The following is a 22,952-nucleotide window of genomic DNA, read 5'->3' on the forward strand; positions in this document are numbered from 1 at the left end:
TGACGAAGTGAACTTGTTTTCAGTACAATTCGAGCTATCGTCGACGGAGCGTCGGTGTTTTGTGTATGGGAGAAGAAGAATAGAGAGTGGAATAGAGCCCAATCGACTGTGTTAGTGTGCGTATGTTAATATGTACATACTTGTACGTGCCTTTCGTGTGTTTTCTGTGATCTAGTTTCTCGAAAACGTGACACGACGTTCGGAGGAATCTCGCGTGATGTTCCGAAAGTGATTTCGAAAATTGACGATCCTCCATTCTTCCTCTCCTAAACCTAGTCCTTTTCCTTCTTCGTACCTTCAATCATCAAAGTCATCATCAAAGTTTCTCATCATTTAAGAATCTTTTTCAACTTGCTCAATTTATGTACACCGACGAACAATTCGGATCTTCAAATTCGTAAGTTCACCCTTCAATACAAATGTTCTCTTTCAGATTTCTGCAGTCTTGATTTGAATTTAAATATGTTTTCGCGCGTAGAAGCGCGCGAACATACGAATCTATTTACTATGCTTCGTGCATACGAACGATCCCTTGTAGTCGTTACATAGCTTTACATTTATTATTAACGATCGTCATCGTCGTTCATTTATTGTCATGACAACTGTAAAAAGGGAAACGATCGTCATCGCTTAGGATAGATAACGCTTAGGTATAACAAGATGATTTTAAATCTAGTACAACAACGTGAAAGTTAGTTAACTGTAATATAGTTCGATGACTAACTTCCAGCTTTTTCATAGATCATCCTCAGTCGTCAAAACGAAGACGATGATATATTTTATATATCGAGAGAAATCTCGAAGGACGTTCGATATCTCGATTATATTTACGATTCATTACTTTATTTGTATCTAAGATAATTTAATAATCAAATAAGAAAAACTTAAACAAATATAAAAGTTGCGTAAACGATTATGACCTATCAAATCGATCGTCTCTCGATCTTTTACTTTTACAAAAGATATCGTCTATTCTTAAGTTAGAAAAGAAGAAAAAGAAGAAGAGGAAGAAGTTCTTCTTTGTATCCTACATGTATCGAGGACGGGTCAGAGATCGGAACAACCATAAGAAAGTCTTAGCTTTTCTCCTTCTCCACACTAGACTATTTGTTTCCTTAACATTGCATTACTGGATATTCGTCATTAGTCTATCCACTCGATTGTAAAAACTGTTATCTTATCTAATTTTAATCATTTCTACGTATAATCATTTTATACAGGATGTTCAAAAAAAAAAAAAAAACATTTAATATTTATACATTCAATAAAACATATTATATCGAGTAAAACATATCTTAGCAAACATAGATCGGAAGATTAAATTAGTTTTTGACGCATTCGTAATTATTTATATTCTAAGTTATTTATCGAAGCGAAGAATACACTTTGCTTTTTGTATATCGTCATAAAAATAATTCTAAAGCGTTGAAATCAGGAAGATCAAAGAAGCCACGCAATTGGTCCGTTACGTCCAATCCACTTTTGATTGAAAAGAATCTGATTCGCGAAGACGTTGGTGAAGATTTTGAAACAGCGAATGAGAGAAAAGTCTTCGATTAGAAAATTTTTCTATGTAAAAACGACAAATTGCTGAGATTGTCGATGTAATTTTGGAAATTAATCGTTCATAATATATTCATAACGCAGTTTATAAATACTAAGGAAAATATCATACGCGATGATAGAAACCAGTAAGTCAATCATAATACTAATATAAAAATTTTTATATCTCAGAAACGGTTAACCTTTCAACTTATGTTTATTAAGACTTTTTTACTCGGTATATGTATTCTGTGTATTGTATAAATATTGAATGCTGTTTTTTTTAACATCCTGTATAGTATATATACATATATATGCATACACACGTATACATATAGATATTTTATCCATCTTTCTTATTACTTGTTATTAATTAAAATACGATCAAAATAACGATAACGGTATGAAATTAATAAGAGTTAAAAAAAAAAAAAAAAGAAAAGAAAGTCATTTATGAGTAATTAGATCAATGTATCATATAACATCTTTCGAGAAAAGGAAAAAATCGAAATCATTTGATCATAACATTCAAAATAAAATATATATATATATATAACAAATAAAAATATTTCCATATTTTCGATGATAATCGATAAGATAGGATAAAATAAAATGTTACTACGACATTGACTATTAAGAGTTTATTGCGCAAACTTCTCTTCGCTATCGTTTGTTTCCATTTGGAGCGCGTGAAACCACGTGTAAGAGGAGCAATCTCTATTAAATAATTGGAACCACTCTTTATCCTCCTCTTCTCATTTATCACACGCGCATCGCGCGCTTAACGTTCCGTGCACTTCCGTACTTGAGAGATTTCCAATCGGTGGAACAAGTGAAAACGTGGAGCCGTGTTTTATTATCTCTGACATTCTATTATATACGTTCTATATATATATATAGATGTAGATATATATATATATATATATATATATATCTATATATATCTATATACCTGTATGTAAGTATGTACATTATTTATGTACTTACGTGTCTCTTATATTCCTGCTATACATACATACATACATACATACATACATACATATCATAGACGTGTATATATATATATGTCTATATGTTCTTATGTGTCTCTTATATTTCTGTTATATATACATACATACATATATACACATATATATACATATATAGACATGTATATATATATATGTCTATATAAGTTTATTACTTATGCATATATCTCTTTATGCATGTATCTATACGTAACATATATACAGTGTATTTATTCGAAAACTTGAAAAAAGGCATTTTTGCAAGAAATGTTAAACGTGAAATAATTTGACGATTTCAAAATGCATATATAAATATCTTATCTATTCTTTATTTGTTAGATGCTTTTAAGATTATTTGAAGGTTAACTTCTTTTTTTTTTTTTTTTTTTTTTTTTTTTCCAAACGAAAACCGATATTTCTTTTTTTCGTAAACTTTTATTCTACCGGAAAGAAAAAAGAAGATATTTTTTCTATCGGATTTTCTTTTTATCAGATGTCAGTTTAAAAAGATATTTAATGAAATGAAAAATGTTTTCAATATTTCGTCTATGGAAAATGAAACGATACATACGAAACTTCTTTTTTATTGTTTCCTGTTTGTTTATTGGATAATAAGGATTCTCTTATTATTCTATGTATACTTGAAGTCTTCATAATAATAGAATAAAACATTATTATATATATATATATATATATATATATATATATATATATATCTGACGAATTACAGTAATATATAATTACATTACTGTGTGTGTGTGTGTTGGTGGACGTACGTAACGCTCTGTTTTATTACTATATACGTATATATATACATATGTGTACGTTAAATACATTACTACCTATTTATCTCTTTCCATCTATATATAATAGATATGTGTATATAAACGCATTAGTATTATATATGTTTTCTCTCTCTCTTTCTCTCTCTCTCTCTCTGTGTGTGTGTGTGTGTTATTTCTATTTATTTCACGCCATGTTACTTTTCGTGCGGGATAACATTAAAAAACAGCTTTCAAAGTTATTCCCAAAGTGAGAAATCTTCTCTCTTACTCTTTCTTTTTCTACCTAAGCACGAACGACGAGTGGAAGTTCCGTTCGAATTTTTGTAGAAGACCGGTCGGTTGTAACAGTTCGACGATCATCCATGCAATTTCTCGTTCGTTTTGTACTTTGTATGCATATATGTGTACGTTCATATATGCTCTTAAACTTTTCAGTCGTTAGACTCATTGGATTTTTTGTTTTGTTTTGTTTTCTTTTCTTTCACCATGTTAACACGTAAGAACCGAACTGATACAAGCTATTAGATTGAATATATCGATTTGTACAAATCGATATATTCATATAATATCTTTCCGAACTTTTTGTAGATCAAGGACACAGAATAATTTACTATTATATATATATATATATATATATTTTTTTTTTTTTATTAGAAAGTATATATTTGATGGGAGAAAAGTTCTCAACTAATTTTTCAAATCAATCGCTTCTTTTCAAGACTCTTTAGGATTGTAGTTAATTAGGCTTGTAGTTTTATTAGCTAGTGAAAAAGAAATGGAAAAAAAAAAATTGCTTAAAAATTTCTATAAAGAATAATTGTTTTTTAAATGCAACTAAGAATTTTTGGCACATCCTGTATTTATAGTTTTTCAAATTTTATTGAAGAATTCCTTAGAATGATTTAAATAAATCCTTTACAATTGAGAGAAAGAGAGAAGAGTCTAGTTTATCAGTAAACTTTATAGCATTCAACGTGTTAATGATAAATTTTTTCTGATGATAAGTTATCTTCGCTATGAAAAATAATGTCAAAGAAAGAGTATTATGTAATCGATTCTTATATAAGCCAGGAAATAGATTACTACGTAAATTTAATTTTCTATTATTGTGTAATTTCAAAGTCACAAAATTATGTATGTGTCTGTATTTTTTAGTTTTTCGTAAGGAAATCAATTGTTAATTCGTTGTATCGTAGAAGATTTGTTTTTATCAAATATTAATTAAGCATAGTAGAATGCTTATATGTGTATAATATTTATATGTATTATTATACGTAATAATTACTATAAATTATAATTATAGTATTATATATACACATATATTATATTATACATTATGCTTTACATTTATTTTATTTTATATTATTATACATATATTATATTATACGTTATATATTATATATATATATACATTATTATATTATTATAGTTTTATCTACATTCTTAATGAAAACGTTTCCAACGCTAAATTTTCGAAAGAAAGGATCTCGTTAAAACCATATGACGTTTATAGGTCGCCATTTATTATTATACTATTAAATAATATTATATATACAATATTATACATATTATATGTATGAATCATTATCATTTTTGATTAAATAAATTATAAAATGATGTATGTGTATGTGTGCACGCGCGGATACGTGCGTGCGTGTACATACATATATACATATATACAGTATCCCAATGAAAAGTGTCATCATGATTATTATGAAATCTAATGACATTACTATGAAATCTAGTGACAATAGACTCAAAAATACTAAATGATAACAAGGGTCTAATAGTATATCATTTGATAAAAGATCTTTTAATTATCTTTACAATATTGCTATTCTTTTTAAATTTTGAGTGAATAGTTTCCGAGTAAATAAAAATAAATATAATAAAAAAATAAAAAGAAAAAGGATAATAAAAAAAAAGTTTCTGTTGAAAACAACTTTTATTTTATAAAATGTAAAAATGTGTATCGCCGATTTCCAAGTAGTAATAAAGTTTTTGTTTAGTATTGCATCGAATATCCTGTAGTACATCCGGTTTATTTCAGTAAATGTGTGAGTTTGGTATTTCAGGTAATAAAATTAGTAGTTTTTAAACAAATATTTTTCCGAGCATTTACATCCTCGGATTTTGTTCTATACGAATATTTAAAATCCAGAATATATATCACCCAATCGGTTTCAATGGGACAACTTCAGCAATGCATAATTGAAGAATGCCATCAAATTACACCGGATGTACAATGTTCGACGTAACACACAGTGAATACATTATTGAATACATGGAGATCTTTCATAGATCTCTTCTATAGACATTTTGAACATTGAATAAAATAAAAATTGTTTTCAAGAATATAGAAACTTTGAAACTTTGAAAATTTTTCTTAGAAACTTTACTGATTCAAAATATAAAAAAAAAAAAAAAAATAGTACCATTATAAAGAGAATTTAAAGACCTTATTTATGATCTCTGTTGTTATTTAAGATTTTTTAAAAGTTTATCGCTCCGTTTAGACGAATTTATAATAAGTACTTATTTCCTTCGAAAACAGAATTAAATTTTTAATGTTTTTAAGGGTTTGTCACCCCGAATTTATGACAAGGATTTGTTTCTTTCGAAAACAAAATCAGATTTTATAATAATCGTGGTGAACATCTTTCCTTGTGAGAATAAAAAATGTATATACATAAATAATAGTATAAGTTATAAAATAAATTTCACATAATACAATTCTTTTTTATAGACAACAAAAGAATTGAATTTCAATGGATTAATTTCTTATCATTTTGAAGAAACTAAGTCTTATGTAAATACAATGCTTATATACGTTCCTTTACACACGTATATGTATCGAATTATATGCTTTAAAAAATGTTCGATAAATCAAATCTTTAATCTTTGTTTATCGAACAATGAAAAAACAAACCGATGAAGATAATGCATATCAGTAAAAACATATCGGTGAATCGATTAGAATCAGAAAATTACAGTTTTCATCCGTTACTCTTCTTTAGTTCTTTATTGTGGAAAAAAAAATAAGATATAGGATACATACAACGCTCGATTTCTCTTCGAGTTGATTTTTAGTAGTGTTTTTATGCGTCACGTGCACATTCCTCGAATGTCGAATGGAATTCGAGATGCGCGAAGGAATGCTTGCTCGTTTTGTGCAAGTTAATCGATGTTGAAAAACAGAAATTCGAATGTTAGGCGCACCCACATTCGACAATCATTTCTCTAAGAAAATCGTTGAAGGTCGTCTTGCTCTTTCTTAAACGTTTAACAAAGAACTTGCTCTCTCTTTTGCTCTCTCTTTCTCTCTTTCTCTCTCTTTCTCTCTGTCTTTTGTCCTTCTTCTCTTGAAGATCGTAACATTCTCACGAATGATCTCAAGATGTTTCGTAACACGATTGTTATTTCAAAAATGATCGTCTTTAAAACGTTTTAAATATTTTTATTTTACCCTTTATAATTCTATGTAATTTTTAAGCAAGATATATATATATATTTTTTTTATTTTGGAATTATGTTACATTTGTATTTATTTGTGTTACATCTTATTTCATTTTTTTGACATAGAATTAATTTGTAACATAGTTTATATTTGAAAATTGATATATATTAGTATAATTTTCACATTATATAATTTTTTTTTTTCTTTTTATACAAAAAGAATTAATTAAAGAATCAGAAACAAATAATCGATGATTAGAGATTCTGTAATAAACGAATTTTGAAATAAATATGTTTACATTCGCATATAGAAAAAATTCGAGTAGTTAATTTGATCGATGAAATATCATTGATAGATGGCAGAGTGTTTAATAAATCAAAACAAAAAAAAAAATATAGCCAAATTAGATCTATTCTCATGTAAAATTATTTTCTTCGATGATTTTCTCTACAATTAAAGGGATTTAGAGGATAATTTTTTTTATTATACATTACTTATTATTTATCACGAATTATTTTACGCACGAGTTGAGATAAATGTAAAGAGAAAGAAAAAGAGAAAAAAAAAAGTAATACATACGTATCTTTGGAATTAAAACGAAGAAGAACCAAAGTCGAGCGAGTCGAAAGTTTCTTCGCGTGTATCTCGTTCGTAGGCTTTGATAAATTAAGCTACGAAGGGGAGATTGTCGCAGTGCGAAAGTAGTACGGACACAGAGAAAGGCAGCAGCATCACTATGGGATGAACGTTGCTTACACAGTATCCATCAATATTATGTAGCGAGAGAAAGAGAGAAACAGAAAGAGAATATACTTATACGTAGCTCTTCTCTCGAAGAAATTTTTAAAAAGCGCGGTTAATAAATGAGCGGGAAAATTTAAAAGTATTCGAACGCATACGACTTATTATACGTGTCTTTCGTATTATACGAGAAGAGAGTTTGCATTTTAGCTTCGTCATTCTAAAGAGATTCTCTGGAGAAATCATACAGATATATACAGTTTCGATCTCGTGAAATCGTCCTTTCTTGGATTTAATGTTGTATTATTTAATGAAATAATTTTAAGATCGAGTAGCTTCAGAGATACAATTTTGATCTCGTGAAATCGTCCTTTCTTGGATTTAATGTTATACTATTTAATGAAATAATGTTAACATCGATTAGCTTAAAAGATCTGACGTTTTCATGTTTCTGTTCTTTTTCTTTTTTCTAACTAATTTTTCTCATTTTTCGATTTTCCTTGTTGTCTTAAAAATATTTATAAAATTCTATTATTTATAAATATTTCTTGTATGAGAACACAATATTGCATATATAGCAAATACATACTTTCTTCTTCGTTACCAACACCTAACGTTACGTCAGGTTGCATGTTTGTAACGTTTTGATTTCTCTCTGTTCTTTTGTTTTTTTTATATTTTGTATACTTATTTGTGGTTTAACTACGATGCAAAGACGAACGAAGTTGTGTTCCGTCATCAATCATGCTTGCGGCTTTTTCAAGAGTAGTTACATATAGTATGTAAGACACGAATATAAGTTTATCACATGCATTTAGTTATTTGCAACTTATTTATCTTTTTCTTTTTCTTTTTCTTTTTCTTGACGTCAACATTTTAACGTTTAGTTCGAAAAGTTGTATGTAACTTAACGTAAGATCTTACTTTTTTATCTTTATTTTGTTTTTTAATTTTTTGTATTACAATTATTTGTATAGTTTGTTTTTAGTCTTCCCTATCTCCTTTTGTTATATCATATATAGTTATATACATACTTACAAATATACTATATAAGTATTACAATAAGTACTATAAATATACTAATATAAATACATACATGTGTATACGTACTTACAAATATACTTCCGTCTTTCTAATGGTTTTTAATTTTCTTTAAAGTAATTGATTTAATTGGTTTAGAAATAATAATTTGAATTTAATTTTCTTCCTTTATTTAATTTAGAGAGAACTACCTGAAAGAATTTTTAAATTAGCAATAATAAATAAAACTATTTCTTATTAATTCGTTTTATTAAATAAAGAAAACTTCAAAGATAATATTCAATAGTTTTATGAATTAATAAACATTATCGTTAAAACAATTACCTTATAGTACAATTTTTATATTAACTTTTTAATAATTGTTTTATTTCGAAATCAAATCAATTGAGTCAAGATAAATATAAATTCGAAGATGGTAACATATTTTTTTAGTTTTATTTCATCAAGGGCAGAGTGATGTCAACGATGATAATTCGCTTTCGTTGGAGTTTAAAGCGTCATTATTATAAAATTTAAAAGAAGAAGCGAATCTTGTTTGGACATGGCTAAGATAAACCGTTAATCCTCTTGACTACTATACTGACTTTTATCTTTTTTCTTTATGCGTGTATGCGTGCGTGTGCGTGTGTATATGCGTGTTATCGATTAAACAATTAATGCAAGTATTATAAATAACGATAAAGAAAATTGAGCACAAATAAATTTTACGTTGTTTATCAGAATTAATGACCTTGATAAACCAATATACATATAGTATCATTTGATCAAGGAAGAAGAGGAACAAAGAAGAAATGACGTCTTTTTTGTTATCTGTCTTTCGATTCATTTCTATTCAGTTCATTTTGTTATGGAAGCTATGAAAAGACGCAACTCTGACTTTTGAATAATTTTCTTTTTTTCTTTAAATTAATTGATTTCATTGATTTAAAAATAATAATTTGGATTTAATATTTTTCTTTTATTTAATTTAGAGAAAACTAATTGAAAGACGAAACACTGACTAGGATTTTGTTTAATTAATTTCATTGGTTTAGAAATAATAATTCTGTCAATATAATAAATTAATTAATAGTTGTATTCATTATTTATAATACCTGTATTAATTACTTATTATTACTCCATAATATATATATTTTAAACTTGTTGTGATTAATACCGTTAAATAATATAAAATAAAATAAAATAAAATAATACAGAAATATAAAAGAAAAATAGATAGTTTTTTATATGTTAATCATAAGAAAGAAAAAGAGAAAGAGAGATCGTTTAGGACGTTCAGATTTTTTTCTTTAACTATACTCGTCGGCTTCAAACTTTCACTCTCCGTCGATGTATTTCGAATAAAACAACCCCCGCAGCCATAAAAGAGAAAAACTTTCTGTGTCTTGAAAGTAGAAACGATTATAATCGTTAACATTAATTTAACTTATGAAAGATAATCGATTAATCGTTGAATCGAAATTCAACAGATTAATATATTATATATATATATATATATATATATATATATAAATTCTTATTTGTTTTTTAATTCTTCACATTATAATTATCTTCTTAATTTATTCTTAATCATATCTGAATTAATTTTTTCTGCTTTTGATAAATCTCATGCATATCTGTTCCTATGTATGGATATATATTTTGAAATTAATCAAACCATTTCTTGTATATTTGTTTTAGTCCAACATTTTTATGAAAAAATAATATTGTCGTTCCAATATTGATCTTATAGCACAATTTTTACATTAATTTTATAATTATTTCATTTTCAAATCAGATCATTGAGACTAGATAGATACAAATTTGCAGTAATATATTTTTTAATTTTATTTCGTAAAAATCAGAATGTATATTGAGATACTGTATATAGAGACAACACACACATATGTATATCATAAAATATATACACATAATATGTATAATATAAACATATTATATATGGATATTTATACACATTGAACTTATGATAGTATAGATTTTAGAAGAAACTATGTAATATGGGGATTGTAGAAAGTCAAAAGTTATTTTACTTCCTCGATGTCGAAAGAGAAGGAAGAGTCTGTGTGTATTCATGTAAACTCGATCTTGACTCTTGAAGTAAGTTCACAGTTGCAATTTCACTGCATGGTCCATGATGCTGCGCTTCAACGATCACGTGATACAGGTCAAGCAATGTTTTCCCTGTTAAATGGTTTGTTTTATTTCTTAATTAAAAAAAAAAAAAAAGAAAAGTAGGAAATGAAAAGGAAGAAGTTTGTTGGTCAGGAGATATGTGTATTGTATTTCCTATTAGAGAACGAAGTCTTATTGATAAAAACTATAACGACATGTAATTATTAAATGAATCGTTAAAAAGTTAAAGAGAAGAAAAAAAAGAAATGAATAATGAACTAGAATTCTTATTATTATTCGATAATGAACTAATTATAAAAATGAAAAAAAAAAAGAAGAAGAAAAATAAATATTTATTAAAATTTATATAGAGAACTCTTTATATAAAGAATCTTTTTAAAAATAATTATGTAGAATCTCTCTGTATAGAATATATAAAATTTTATGTAAAAGCAAATTTTTCTATATAGAATATATATATACAATTTTTATATAATATATATATATATATAGAAGCTTTCTGTATAGAACATATAATGTCTTTTTATATACATTATATGTAGAATCTTTTTATATATCCTTAATACATAGAATTCTTTTATATAGTATCTCTTATACAGAATATATAGAATTTTATATAAAAGAAAATCCCTTTTTACACAGAATTCATTATTCATTAGAATGAAATTTTCTCAATACAGAAAATAATTGAATAATTAATGAATATAATTATAAGAGAAAAAAGGAGAAAGAAATATGTGAGAATTTCGAAATACAGACACGTAGGCTGGCCAAAGTGAATCTCTTTTTTGTTAGGTCGAATAACGGTTAGGTACGTATTCTCTGAAGAACTGTTTCAAAGGAACGCGACGTTTCGATAAAGAGTATGAAGAGGATGAATTTTTCTTTCGATGTCGTCCTAGACATTTATCCTTTTTTATATTTCCTTTCTTTCTTTTTTCTTTTTGACGTTTGAAAATACTAATCATCGATACGTCAATAATCATATAATTGTAAGATCAAAACTTAAACATTCATCCGAACGAAAGGGTAAACTCATCGAGTTTATGTGAGTTCGATGTTCAATACACACGTATATACCACCTTTTCTGTACTTCCGTTTGACACAGTTCGTCGTTCGCTCTCTCGTGTCATTCTCAATGTCCATGCGAGATAATTCCTTCGATTATACGTACGTATATGTATAATTTGTTATACATATATCATATATTTTTTATTTTATTTTATTCTGTTAGAATGATTCAATAAATAACATCGAAATTTTTAATAAAAAGTATTAGTGTTGTTACTTATTACATATTGACCAAATTAATATTTATGTACATATATATATTTTTTTTTTTTTTTTTTCTTATATTTATTGTGAAATGTAATGTACTTATGTTAAATATACTAAAAGATAATCTAGTCTTTCTGTTAGATTTATGTGTCTACACATATAGATTGGATCTATAAGATCGTGGATTTATTTATAGTATTAAGTCTATAGAAAATTGAGTCTCTCTTTCTCTTTTTATAATTTTATCATTTCTTATCGATCGACGTTGTGTTTAACTTTCACGTAAGAATATAATTCGCTTTCGTTTGTGAATAATTATGATATTTAGATATTTTTTGAAGAATTTTTTATAGAAAATACGAAGTATAAGGTATATCGAAAGAGATAGGCGCGGTAAATATTCCATAAACGAAGGATGTGCACCATCCGATGCGAATCCAACTTTCGCCGAAACGGATTCCTCCCACTGACCCACTACATCGGATGTTATTCACGATAACAGCTGCTAGCAAATTGTTATCTTACGTTTCTACAGTTACTATGTATAAGAAACGAATTATTTGAAAATAAAATTAAATTCGAATCGATTAAGGAAATCGAATTTGAACATTTTTCTACTTATTTTTGTTTTTATTATTAACACTTGCAGATCAAACATTTTATTGCTAACCATACCTAGTAGACATATTTTTTTTTGTATCAAATATTTTTAAATTATTTGTAATTTGTTAATAGTTAAGAAACATCGTCGTGTTAAATATTTATTTTCAAGAAATATTTTAATATTGTGTATATGTATTTTCAATATAAATTTGTACGTCATTAAAATATTTCTAAAGTATAATATTTAGTAAAGCATTCAAGTAAGTGAAGTGAAACATTATGAAACTTACAAATATAACGTGTTTGATTTTTTTTTTTTGCCATTCGTAATATATATGTGCGATCTCTACATGAAGTTTTATAAGCAATATTTGAAGGTCTGTTGCGCCTTTCTAAATCTATTGATTTTTCTGTTTCTGCAGGAGTAAGCCAATTTTTTGTCACTTCGAAAAGAAAATTTTTATATTGTATTTTACTTTGAAGATTCAGTATTCTATATGAATTTAAAAAATGATATTTAATCAAATAAACCGTCTAATTGTTACTAATTGTTAGTGCATTATATTTCATTATTCGTCCGTAATTTGTTAATAGAATGTAAAAGTACATAATGCTAACAGATATATTATCTTATATAATATTAATTGCAAAAATGTAAATATGCAAATATATATTTACATTTGCACGTATTGATTATATTGATAAGAAAGATAAAGAAAAATGATACTTGGTATAAAAATGTATTACGTAGTTTGTTCTAAGAATATTAAATATTCTGAAAATATATTCTTCATTTTACACGTGTGCATCGTGCATATTTCTTTCAGAATATATCAGTTTTTTTTTTATTACTGTAATTACTATCGCTTATATTTTATACAGAGTGTTGTAGAATAAGTAGGTAATATTTTAGAAATAATTTTAGAATATCTAAACTATTAATATAGTTCATATAAATATTTCTAATTCTACTTAGATTTTAAAAATCAATTACTCGTTTTTGAAAATTTTTATATACAACGCATCCTAAAACTTACAATTGACTTTTGAGAGAATGAAAAAGGACAAAATTTTGAGATGATAATTCCTCTGTCATTTTTCTCCCCGGTTATACTTCACTGATTGTGAGTTATTTAATAATAAAGTCGACCAATCCCGTACACTCTGCTATGCAGTATTATTTGATCAAATTAATCGAATGATTGAATGACGAGAGAAGCATACTATTCATTGTTACTTTCGTGTAACATACCAATCTATATTGCAAGCTTCCCACAGCTCGTTGTCGAGCTAGGATATTTTTCTACTTTTTTCGAGTCTCTGATATTTTGAGACCCTTCTCAGGTACTTTTAAATGTTAGATGATTTTTAGTTTATGTGTGAATATCTAATAAATGATTATCAATGAATATTACGATTATCAACGCAAACTTGGTCGATCTAATTGTTAAATAACTCAGTAAATAATGATCGATGAGAAACTCATCGTAGTTTTTTTCATCTTTTCTTTCATCTCTCAATTATCTATTTTTGAACACACTGTATAGATTAATTTTTGTCGAGTTAGTAAAACTACAAGACTAGAAACTTTCGGGCCAGGTTGTATTTTCATATATATTTATTTATTTGTATATTATATATCTTTTTTTCTTTACTTTATTTTTTACTTATTTATCTTTCTTTACTTTATATCTTATTTAATTTACTTTATATTTACTCGTGTATTTTTTTCATATTATATATAACATTATCTTTCCTTTATTTTTTGTTTTTCATGAATTTTTTGTTTGTTTGCATATTATGACGTTTCTTACATATTGTAACTTATTTGATTTGTATAAACATTCGAAACTTCATTATTAACTTATATAAAAACTCCTTTCTACATTTTGATCAAACAAGATTGATAAATCAATTGTAATACACTTTTTATTTCTAATTAGAAAAAAAAAATACATTTGAATTACATGCTTCACTGTACGTATAAACGTGTATGTATAAATTACGCCCGCGTAAGTATAAAAAACAAATCTTTCAAATCGAAGACGTGCGCACGCACATTCTCATGTAACAGATTCATTAAAAGAGCACGTTTGATATGACTAATTCATTTCGAACGGCACGCATCATGCGATTGGTCTCTTTATCCTCGTCTCCTCTTTAACAATCTTTTTCCGTTATTTCAGAGCGATCGTTTAGAATCATGATTCACTAAAACGCTGGCGCGTTTAACGACTCTATAAAAGATAATTCGAGAAATCGTTCGTGCGATCTCCCGTACTTTTTATCCATATTAGAAAACGTTTGTATTTCGCAAAAAATCATATTCTACGATTGATTCTACGAACTTTCTTAATAATAATCGCGTGAACGATATATTTTATAATTAAAGGAAAATAAATATTAAAACAAAGAAAAAATTTACTTCTTTCTTTTCTTTTTAGTTTTCTCTTAAACAAGATGTTGAATTGCAGACTAAATATTTTCTTACTTTGAATGTTTCTCCCATTATTATTACATTTAAATAATTAGTTAACGATATTTAATTACATTGAAATATATTATAAATTTTTAGTTGCAAGTCAGATATTTTCTTACTTATAATGTTTCGTACATTATCTCTATACTTCGATAATTATATAATTATATTTATAACTATATATATGTAGATTGTTTAAATAGTAAAGAATATCGAGTTTGCTCGAAAATAAAAATTCTTCTTTCATTCATTGTCATTCTCTTGAAATACGTAGGAAACGTCCTTCGGAAGATCGACTGTTGCAATGTTGTCGCTCGATCGGATTAAAAAAATAAGAGATAAAAAAATATATCTATATATATATAAAAATTGAAATTGAATTGAAATTTCTCGCGCGTCCGAAGGACGTCCTACAACGACAGCGAAGACAACTTTGTCCGAGCGTTCATCACTGACCCACATACAGGTAACAGTAACGGTGGGTTCTATATAAAAATGCTTTTACTGTGTCAATGACATTTTTCGAACGTGCCAGCCAACATTTACACATACATATATATATATATATATATATATATATATATCCAAGTATATACACGTATTGTCTTATAAAAACGAGAAAGAAATTATGAAAGTTCGTATAGAAAGGATATATAAATAACAAAGAAAAAAATAAATAAATAAGAATCTTCCTTTTGGATATAAATATTGTGATTTTTGATTTTTTTTCTTTAATATATGAACCTTTTTGTTTGTACTTATTATTTTATAGGTAACGATACCAAAGAGTAGAAGATAGAGCATGCTAATTAAAAGATGGACCTCATCGAGCTGTATCATCCTATTTTGTCTCATTGGCACGATATCAAATACCTTCGGTACGTGAAAACTATTTCAACTATTGTTTTATTATCTATCTTTAGTTAGAGAATAATATTATTATTATCAACGTACTTGACATTGTTTAGATATTTCTTTAAAAAGTAGTAAGTATGAAACGTTTCATTGTCATGAGTTTTCCTTGTCATTCTTTTCTCTCGTAATAGATGCTTCAAAGAAATTTATACCGTTTAATTTCTGAGAAAATGAAAGAATTATTTCTTTGTTGTTATTTATTTGAGAATCGGTAATTAGGAAAGAATCTTAGTAATTATTTTATCTTTTATGTTTTATATTAATTTATTCTAAAGAAGATAAGGAAACTTAATCAAATTATGTTAGAAAAAATAATGAGTTAAAAAAAGATATTATTGATTATTTAGTAATTATAATATGTCTTATGTTATAGATATATTTTGTGTAAACGAAAAAAGGAAAGACGAAAGACGAAAGAAATTAATAATTATGTTAAAAGAACGAAAGCGTTAAGGTCCACGAATGAATATTATTAATTATTCAATAATTCTTTATGTCTTTTTTATATATAAATTTTGTGTGAACGAAAGAAGAAATCAAAAACAAACGAAATAAATCGTCAATTAATAATTACGTTAATTCGAATTTTAACAAGTTTGCTATAAAGGTTCATATGATATTGTTTCATTAACTGTACAAAGGCCGATCGACTAGTCACCGGTAGGATTACGCTGATCTAAGCTAATGTACTAATTAGGTAACTAGTTAATTCTTTTGTATATAGGAAACCCGATCCGGGAAAGGCAGAAACGAGAAGCGGAAATTGCCGCGACAAATTGGACGAAACTAGCGGACGAATGGCTAAAAGAGAGAGCAAGAGCCTCGGAAAATTTTGATGTTGCACTTTTACCCTTTAATAATAGATTTCGAAAACTACCACCAACCGCAGATAATATCGTTGTTAACGAAACTAATCCCGATCGATTAGCACGGGTAAGAAATTATTCTTTTTGCTTTTTTTTTTTTTTTTTCTTTCTTTCTTTTTCCTTTTTCTTTTCAATTTATTTTCCTCCTGAGTAATCTGAGATATGTTGTCATAAAATTATTAACATATTATCGTGCACAATTACACGTACATACCTTGCATTTTATTTGTATCAATCACGAGAATAAACGTAACTCAATAACAAATAATAATAATTACTATTTTCTGAACCTTTTAAATGTGAATATTTGTTTAGAATGAATTTTTTTATATTTCAATTTATCTAATATAATGTTTTATTAAGAATGTCATATGTTGAAATAATTTTGATATACGAATATTCATAATTAATATATATTTTGGAAATGTTATTTTTAAATAATTCCTTAAATTGAATATTCAACGAGACAATGTGTGTAAGTTTTAATTGTAAACGAATCATAAGTAATTTAAATTTTATGCCAAAAGAAAATAATTAGCTATTAATCATGATATATGAGCAATAATAAAATATCTAATATCCAATGTCTTAATACTGCAAGTACCGTATTTAAAATTAAATTGTCGAAAATGATTAGTTTCATATAAATAAAGTTATAAAACAATATAAATATAATTCTTTACTTTGCTTGAAAATATTTTAGTTTTAATTTTGAAATACTTGAAATATTTTAAAAAACAGAGAAGACTCATCCCAGATCCGTTAGCCTGATTTTCTTTTACTCTCTCTCGAATTAATTATCGATTTTTATTTAACTCTCTCGTATATCGTAAGTGATAGGCACACGTTAAAGTTTTTAAAAAAACAAAAATTTATCGGCCCAACATTAACTTTGTTTTATGCAACACTGTAGTGTCACCAACTCTCACTTTCAGTGCCAAAATACTTTCACCGTGGCAACAGATAGAATTGCGAGTACGTAACTAGCTTCTTGTATATGTGTACATGCATATATATATATATATATAAATATGTACACATATATATTTATGTATACACTTATGTATTTACATATATACAAGTGTTTTGGCGGCAATGACATTGCTGTCGTGAAAGTTTCACGATAATCGAAGATCACATGATCTTAAGGAATGAAATAAAAATTCTTTATTTAACAAAAAGTATTTGTAAAAATTAAATCCAATGCTTAAGAAAAACTTTCTTTTGCTTTTAGTTTAATTATTCACGAATGCTATGGGACATGGAAAGCGTACAACCGAGCGGACACCTGTCATTATTCGTGGATAAGGCATTGAAGTTACTCGATTTAAGGCAAGTGATGACGGAAGTTGAAACTTCGGTGATGTCAAAGGTTTCATGTACGGCATGTAAAGTCGGTGCTGGTTTGCTTCAGAATTATATAAAAAATGGCAAGAGTGATAAAGAGATCATGGGGAGTATATATCAATTCTGTGTCTCCCTTAATATACAAAGTCCACGGGTTTGTGAAGGTGTCACTTTGGTATTTGGAGTAAGTAATTCTTCTCGTAAAAAAAATTATTTATTAATTATAAATATTAATTATAATTAACAATATATAAAACAACAGATAATATTTACATTTGATCATATATATTTATGGATTTTATATTAATATAAATAATAAAAAATATGTTGTATTTTTCTTTTCTTTTTTTTTTTTTTTTTTAGGCCGAAGTAATTTATGTTTTAAAACAAGTTGACATGGGTCCATCTCAAATTTGTAGTTTCGTTATCGGTGATGCTTGCGAGGATGCTTATAATCCTCTGCACGAATGGGAAGTAGCTTTTCCACCTGTAAAGAAACCACCAGTAAAACCACCTGTACCACCGCAAGAAAATGCACCAACATTCAAAGTTTTACATCTTTCCGATACTCACTTTGATCCTTATTATCAAGAAGGTGCAAACGCTGATTGTAATGAACCATTATGCTGCAGACTTACGAATGGAGCTCCTTTAATACCATCAGCTGCAGCAGGCAGGTGGGGTGATTACAGAAAGTGTGACACTCCAAAAAGAACTGTCGATCATATGTTGAAACATATCGCTGAAACACATCCCGTAAGTTAATTATTTAAGTTTTAATAAACTTTATTTTATTGATATAAATATATATGATTGTGTTGTTATAAGAAATGTTTATTATAGGATATCGATTATATATTATGGACCGGTGATTTACCACCTCACGATGTATGGAATCAGACAAGAGAAGAGAATCTTAAGGTTCTACATGATACCGTTATGCAAATGATTCAAATGTTCCCAGGTGTACCTATATTTCCAGCATTAGGAAACCATGAAAGTGCACCGGTTAATAGGTACGTTTCGTGCGTAAAGAATTCTTTTTTTCTTTTCTTTTTATGTAATATAACCTTGAGTATTTGTTGTTTCTTTTTTTTTCTCTTTTTAGCTTTCCACCACCCTTCGCACCCGAAGAAAATAGTATATCGTGGCTCTACGATGCACTGGATAAACATTGGAGACGTTGGTTACCTGCTGGTGTCTCACATACGGTTCGAAGAGGGGCCTTTTATTCGGTCTTGGTGCGGCCAGGATTTCGAATTCTCTCTGTGAATATGAATTATTGTAATAATAAAAATTGGTGGCTTTTAATTAACAGTACCGATCCAGTTAGTGAATTGCAATGGCTCGTCTATGAACTACAAGGTGCTGAAATGAACGGTGAAAAGGTACATATAATTGGTCATATACCTCCTGGTCACTCGGATTGTTTGAAAGTATGGTCCAGGAATTATTATCACATAATCAATCGGTTGGTATAACGTGTAACGTTTTGAACAATTTGAAAAAAAAAAAAGAAAATATCTTTAATTTCTACGTCGGAAATCATTTTGATTTTAATAATTAGATATGAATCTACCATTACGGCACAATTTTTCGGACACACGCATTACGACGAGTTTCAAGTATTCTACGATACTCAAGATCTTCGAAGAGCTTTAAGTATAGCTTATTTAGGACCTTCAGTAACACCTTATTACGATCTCAATCCGGGATATCGAATATATTACGTTGATGGAGATCATCCAAAAACAACTAGGGTAAGATGGTGATTTGAAACAATATTTATCTATGAATAATGATTTTATTTTTATTTTCTAGATGGTCGTCGATCATGAGAGTTGGGTGATGAATTTAAAAGAGGCAAATCTTTATGATTATCCTATCTGGAGTAAAATGTACAGTGCTAGACAAGCATATCAAATGGCATCGCTCCTCCCAAAGGATTGGGATTCGTTAATCGATAAAATGTCTAACGAACCTTCTCTTTTTGATCTTTATTACAAGTAATATTAACACTTTTATAATCGATACATTTTTAGACAGATTTCATCCTTCGTAAAGATCAATCGGTCAATATATTTTAAATTCAATTATAAATTGAATTTAAATTCAAAATGATCTTTATTTGTTACAGACATTATTATAAGAATTCTCCTGTACGACCGTCGTGTGACGACGAATGTCGGAAACGTCTATTGTGCGATCTAAGAAGTGGGAGAAGCCATGATCGTAAAGCATTGTGCCAAAGCATCGAATCAAGAATCGACAATGAAACGAGAACAGGATGGAGAGCATGGATCTATAGCGGTTTGGCATTATCGTACGTAGATAAATGGTGGCATAATAATTATAACGGAGACATTAGAACTAACAGCGTTAATTTATAATTTTTCGCATATGCACACTATCACTATTGTTTAAACATAACGCTAAAAAATTCTTTATATGCAATACTCTTATGTGCTTCTCTGCACTCGCTAAAACCAATATAATGAATGCTTTTTTAAGTAACGATTAACCATAGGAACTACACGTGCGATGGGAAAGAAATCATATAATATCGTATTAATGATTTGATTGATCTCTTTATTAATTATTGGATATTTTCTATATCTGTAATATTGCGAGTTATTAGGACAGTTAAATATTGGTTTAATTTAGTTATTATCTAAGAATTATTTTCTCTTGCATTATACTTTTTTAGGGTTTCTATAGATGTAATATTTTTATTTAACGGCGAAATATGGTTATATAAATATATTTTTATGAAATATAAATATATTTTTACAAAATATTTATACTTTCATATGAAAGAACGAATAAAATGAAAATTGTTTTAATGTTTAGAATAAATAATAACTGTAACGAACAAATCAATAATTAGAATAAGATTACTTTTATTGGACCATTAAGTTTATTAAAGAAACTATATATATATATATATATATAATATAATGTTAACTTGTGTATATAATACATTTAATATTAACAAAGTTAATATTAAACAAAATTAACAACAATATAATTGTTATTCTATAACAGAAATTTTATTAATTTATTTATTTATTGAATTATCATTAATTTGGCATGCTTACCTTATATGATCGTTTAAATGAATAATATGTATAAATTTTCTCTTTATCTACAAAATAGGTGAGTAATTATAAATAATTATGATTTCAATTCAAAGACTATTTGCATGTTAGAAAACGCAAATTTATTGATGTGGACAGAATAGTATAATATATATATAAATATATAATTAAATTTATCTATGTTTCAGACGTGTCTTTGCATATAAATGCATAGGTTTCTTATGCTCGAATAATAGTTCAAACTAGCACAAATAAGTAGAAAGATGTATTATAAATCAATAATATATATTACAGGTTTCCGTATTGTTAATTCTATATATATGTACATTCAAATGCTCTTTCTATTTCTAATGATCATTTTTGATGACAATTTTCACATTTTGGCACCTAACATTTGTAAATAGTTTTGCAATTTAGATATATTTATTACACTGGTGATGGATCATAATATGGTGATTGGTACATACTATCATCGCATATTATCTATTTTTAAGTAAGTAACACTGCTACACTAGTTTACTTTTTTCATTAAATATCAAACTTGTTTTAAATAAATAAAAACCAATAAGTATTATAAATTATTATTTATTATCTTACAGTGATATAAATATTAATATGATTATATTTTACAAAATTTTATAAAATAAAACTATCATTATAATCTTGAATATTTGAAAATAGGCATTATTGGTTTGTTACGCAAATTTTTAATTTGTGATAATTTTTTATTACCACTAAATGAAAATTCTACTTTCGTATAAATTTCTTAATAATTTTAGAACGATTTGTGATATTTAATCGTAAATTGTAATAACAAATGATCTTATTTTCAGAATGTCCGTCGTTATGGCTATTCCTAGATTCGCATACAATCTACCCAAGTACGTTCTAGGTCTTGGATAGAAGAAATTTCAAGTGATATGTGTAGAACAAAAAAAAAGAGATTCAAACTGTTGTGATAAGTTATCAAAGAGAATCAAAGAATACAAAGTTCGTAAAGAAAAAAGAAAAAACTGCAAAGGAATATACAGAAATATAGTGTTAATTTTTATTAAGAACGATAATTTTAAGAACTCACTCAAAATGATATTGGCCGATCGGCTTATCATTAATTTTATATTGTTGATCCTCGATCGACTATATAAATTTTTAAAAGTTTAAAATATGTTTGATTTTTTCGATGATAATTTTATTTATTTAATAAAACCACACAGAGATTTATTTTGCGACGATATGTGAACCTCTGATACCTCAATTTTAATTTATTATGGTAATAAAGAGTATAAAAGAATTATAAAAAAACAAAAACAAAAAAGAGGTCGAGAATGATCGAGGAAGAATTGTAAATTAGTTGTTAATAATGCCTCAACTCAAGTAGTCAAATATATACGTAACCAACGTGTATTATATTACCTGTTTAGATAATTTTCTATTCTAACGGTGTAAAGAGCGTATCCATGATATATATTCCTATTAGGAATCTTAAATTTATAAATATTTAACATTAAGTGAATGTCTGACTATACTAATGTTTTAAATTTCTTCGAACAAATGAGTATTTACAAAGATCAATTTGGTCTCAATGCATGTTACATTGATTATTTATTATTGAATAAAAAAAATTATTTTTTATTAATTCTCTTTTATGTTTTTATAAAA

The 22,952-nt window shown here is 27.0% G+C and overlaps 1 protein-coding gene across 3 annotated transcripts; it reads left to right on the top strand.

Moving 5' to 3' along the window:
* Positions 1-13: 13 nt before the first annotated feature.
* Positions 14-22,925, top strand: LOC122627412 (sphingomyelin phosphodiesterase). Of its 3 annotated transcripts, none has more exons than XM_043808519.1 (11): positions 14-397; positions 15,840-15,945; positions 16,707-16,915; positions 18,083-18,379; positions 18,559-18,951; positions 19,039-19,211; positions 19,304-19,666; positions 19,763-19,955; positions 20,017-20,201; positions 20,333-20,518; positions 22,127-22,925. In XM_043808519.1, the coding sequence occupies exons 2-11, from the start codon at positions 15,870-15,872 to the stop codon at positions 22,194-22,196; spliced, it is 2,145 nt and encodes a 714-aa protein (XP_043664454.1). In that variant the 5' UTR covers positions 14-397; positions 15,840-15,869; the 3' UTR covers positions 22,197-22,925. The 3 variants fall into 3 exon arrangements, 1 of the variants encoding a protein (XP_043664454.1); XR_006326853.1 differs by having other exon boundaries at positions 15-397; positions 20,333-21,786; XR_006326854.1 differs by having other exon boundaries at positions 28-116; positions 20,333-21,786.
* Positions 22,926-22,952: the final 27 nt, after the last annotated feature.

This window comes from Vespula pensylvanica, chromosome 2 (assembly GCF_014466175.1).
Source record: "Vespula pensylvanica isolate Volc-1 chromosome 2, ASM1446617v1, whole genome shotgun sequence".
Lineage (NCBI taxonomy): Eukaryota > Metazoa > Arthropoda > Insecta > Hymenoptera > Vespidae > Vespula > Vespula pensylvanica.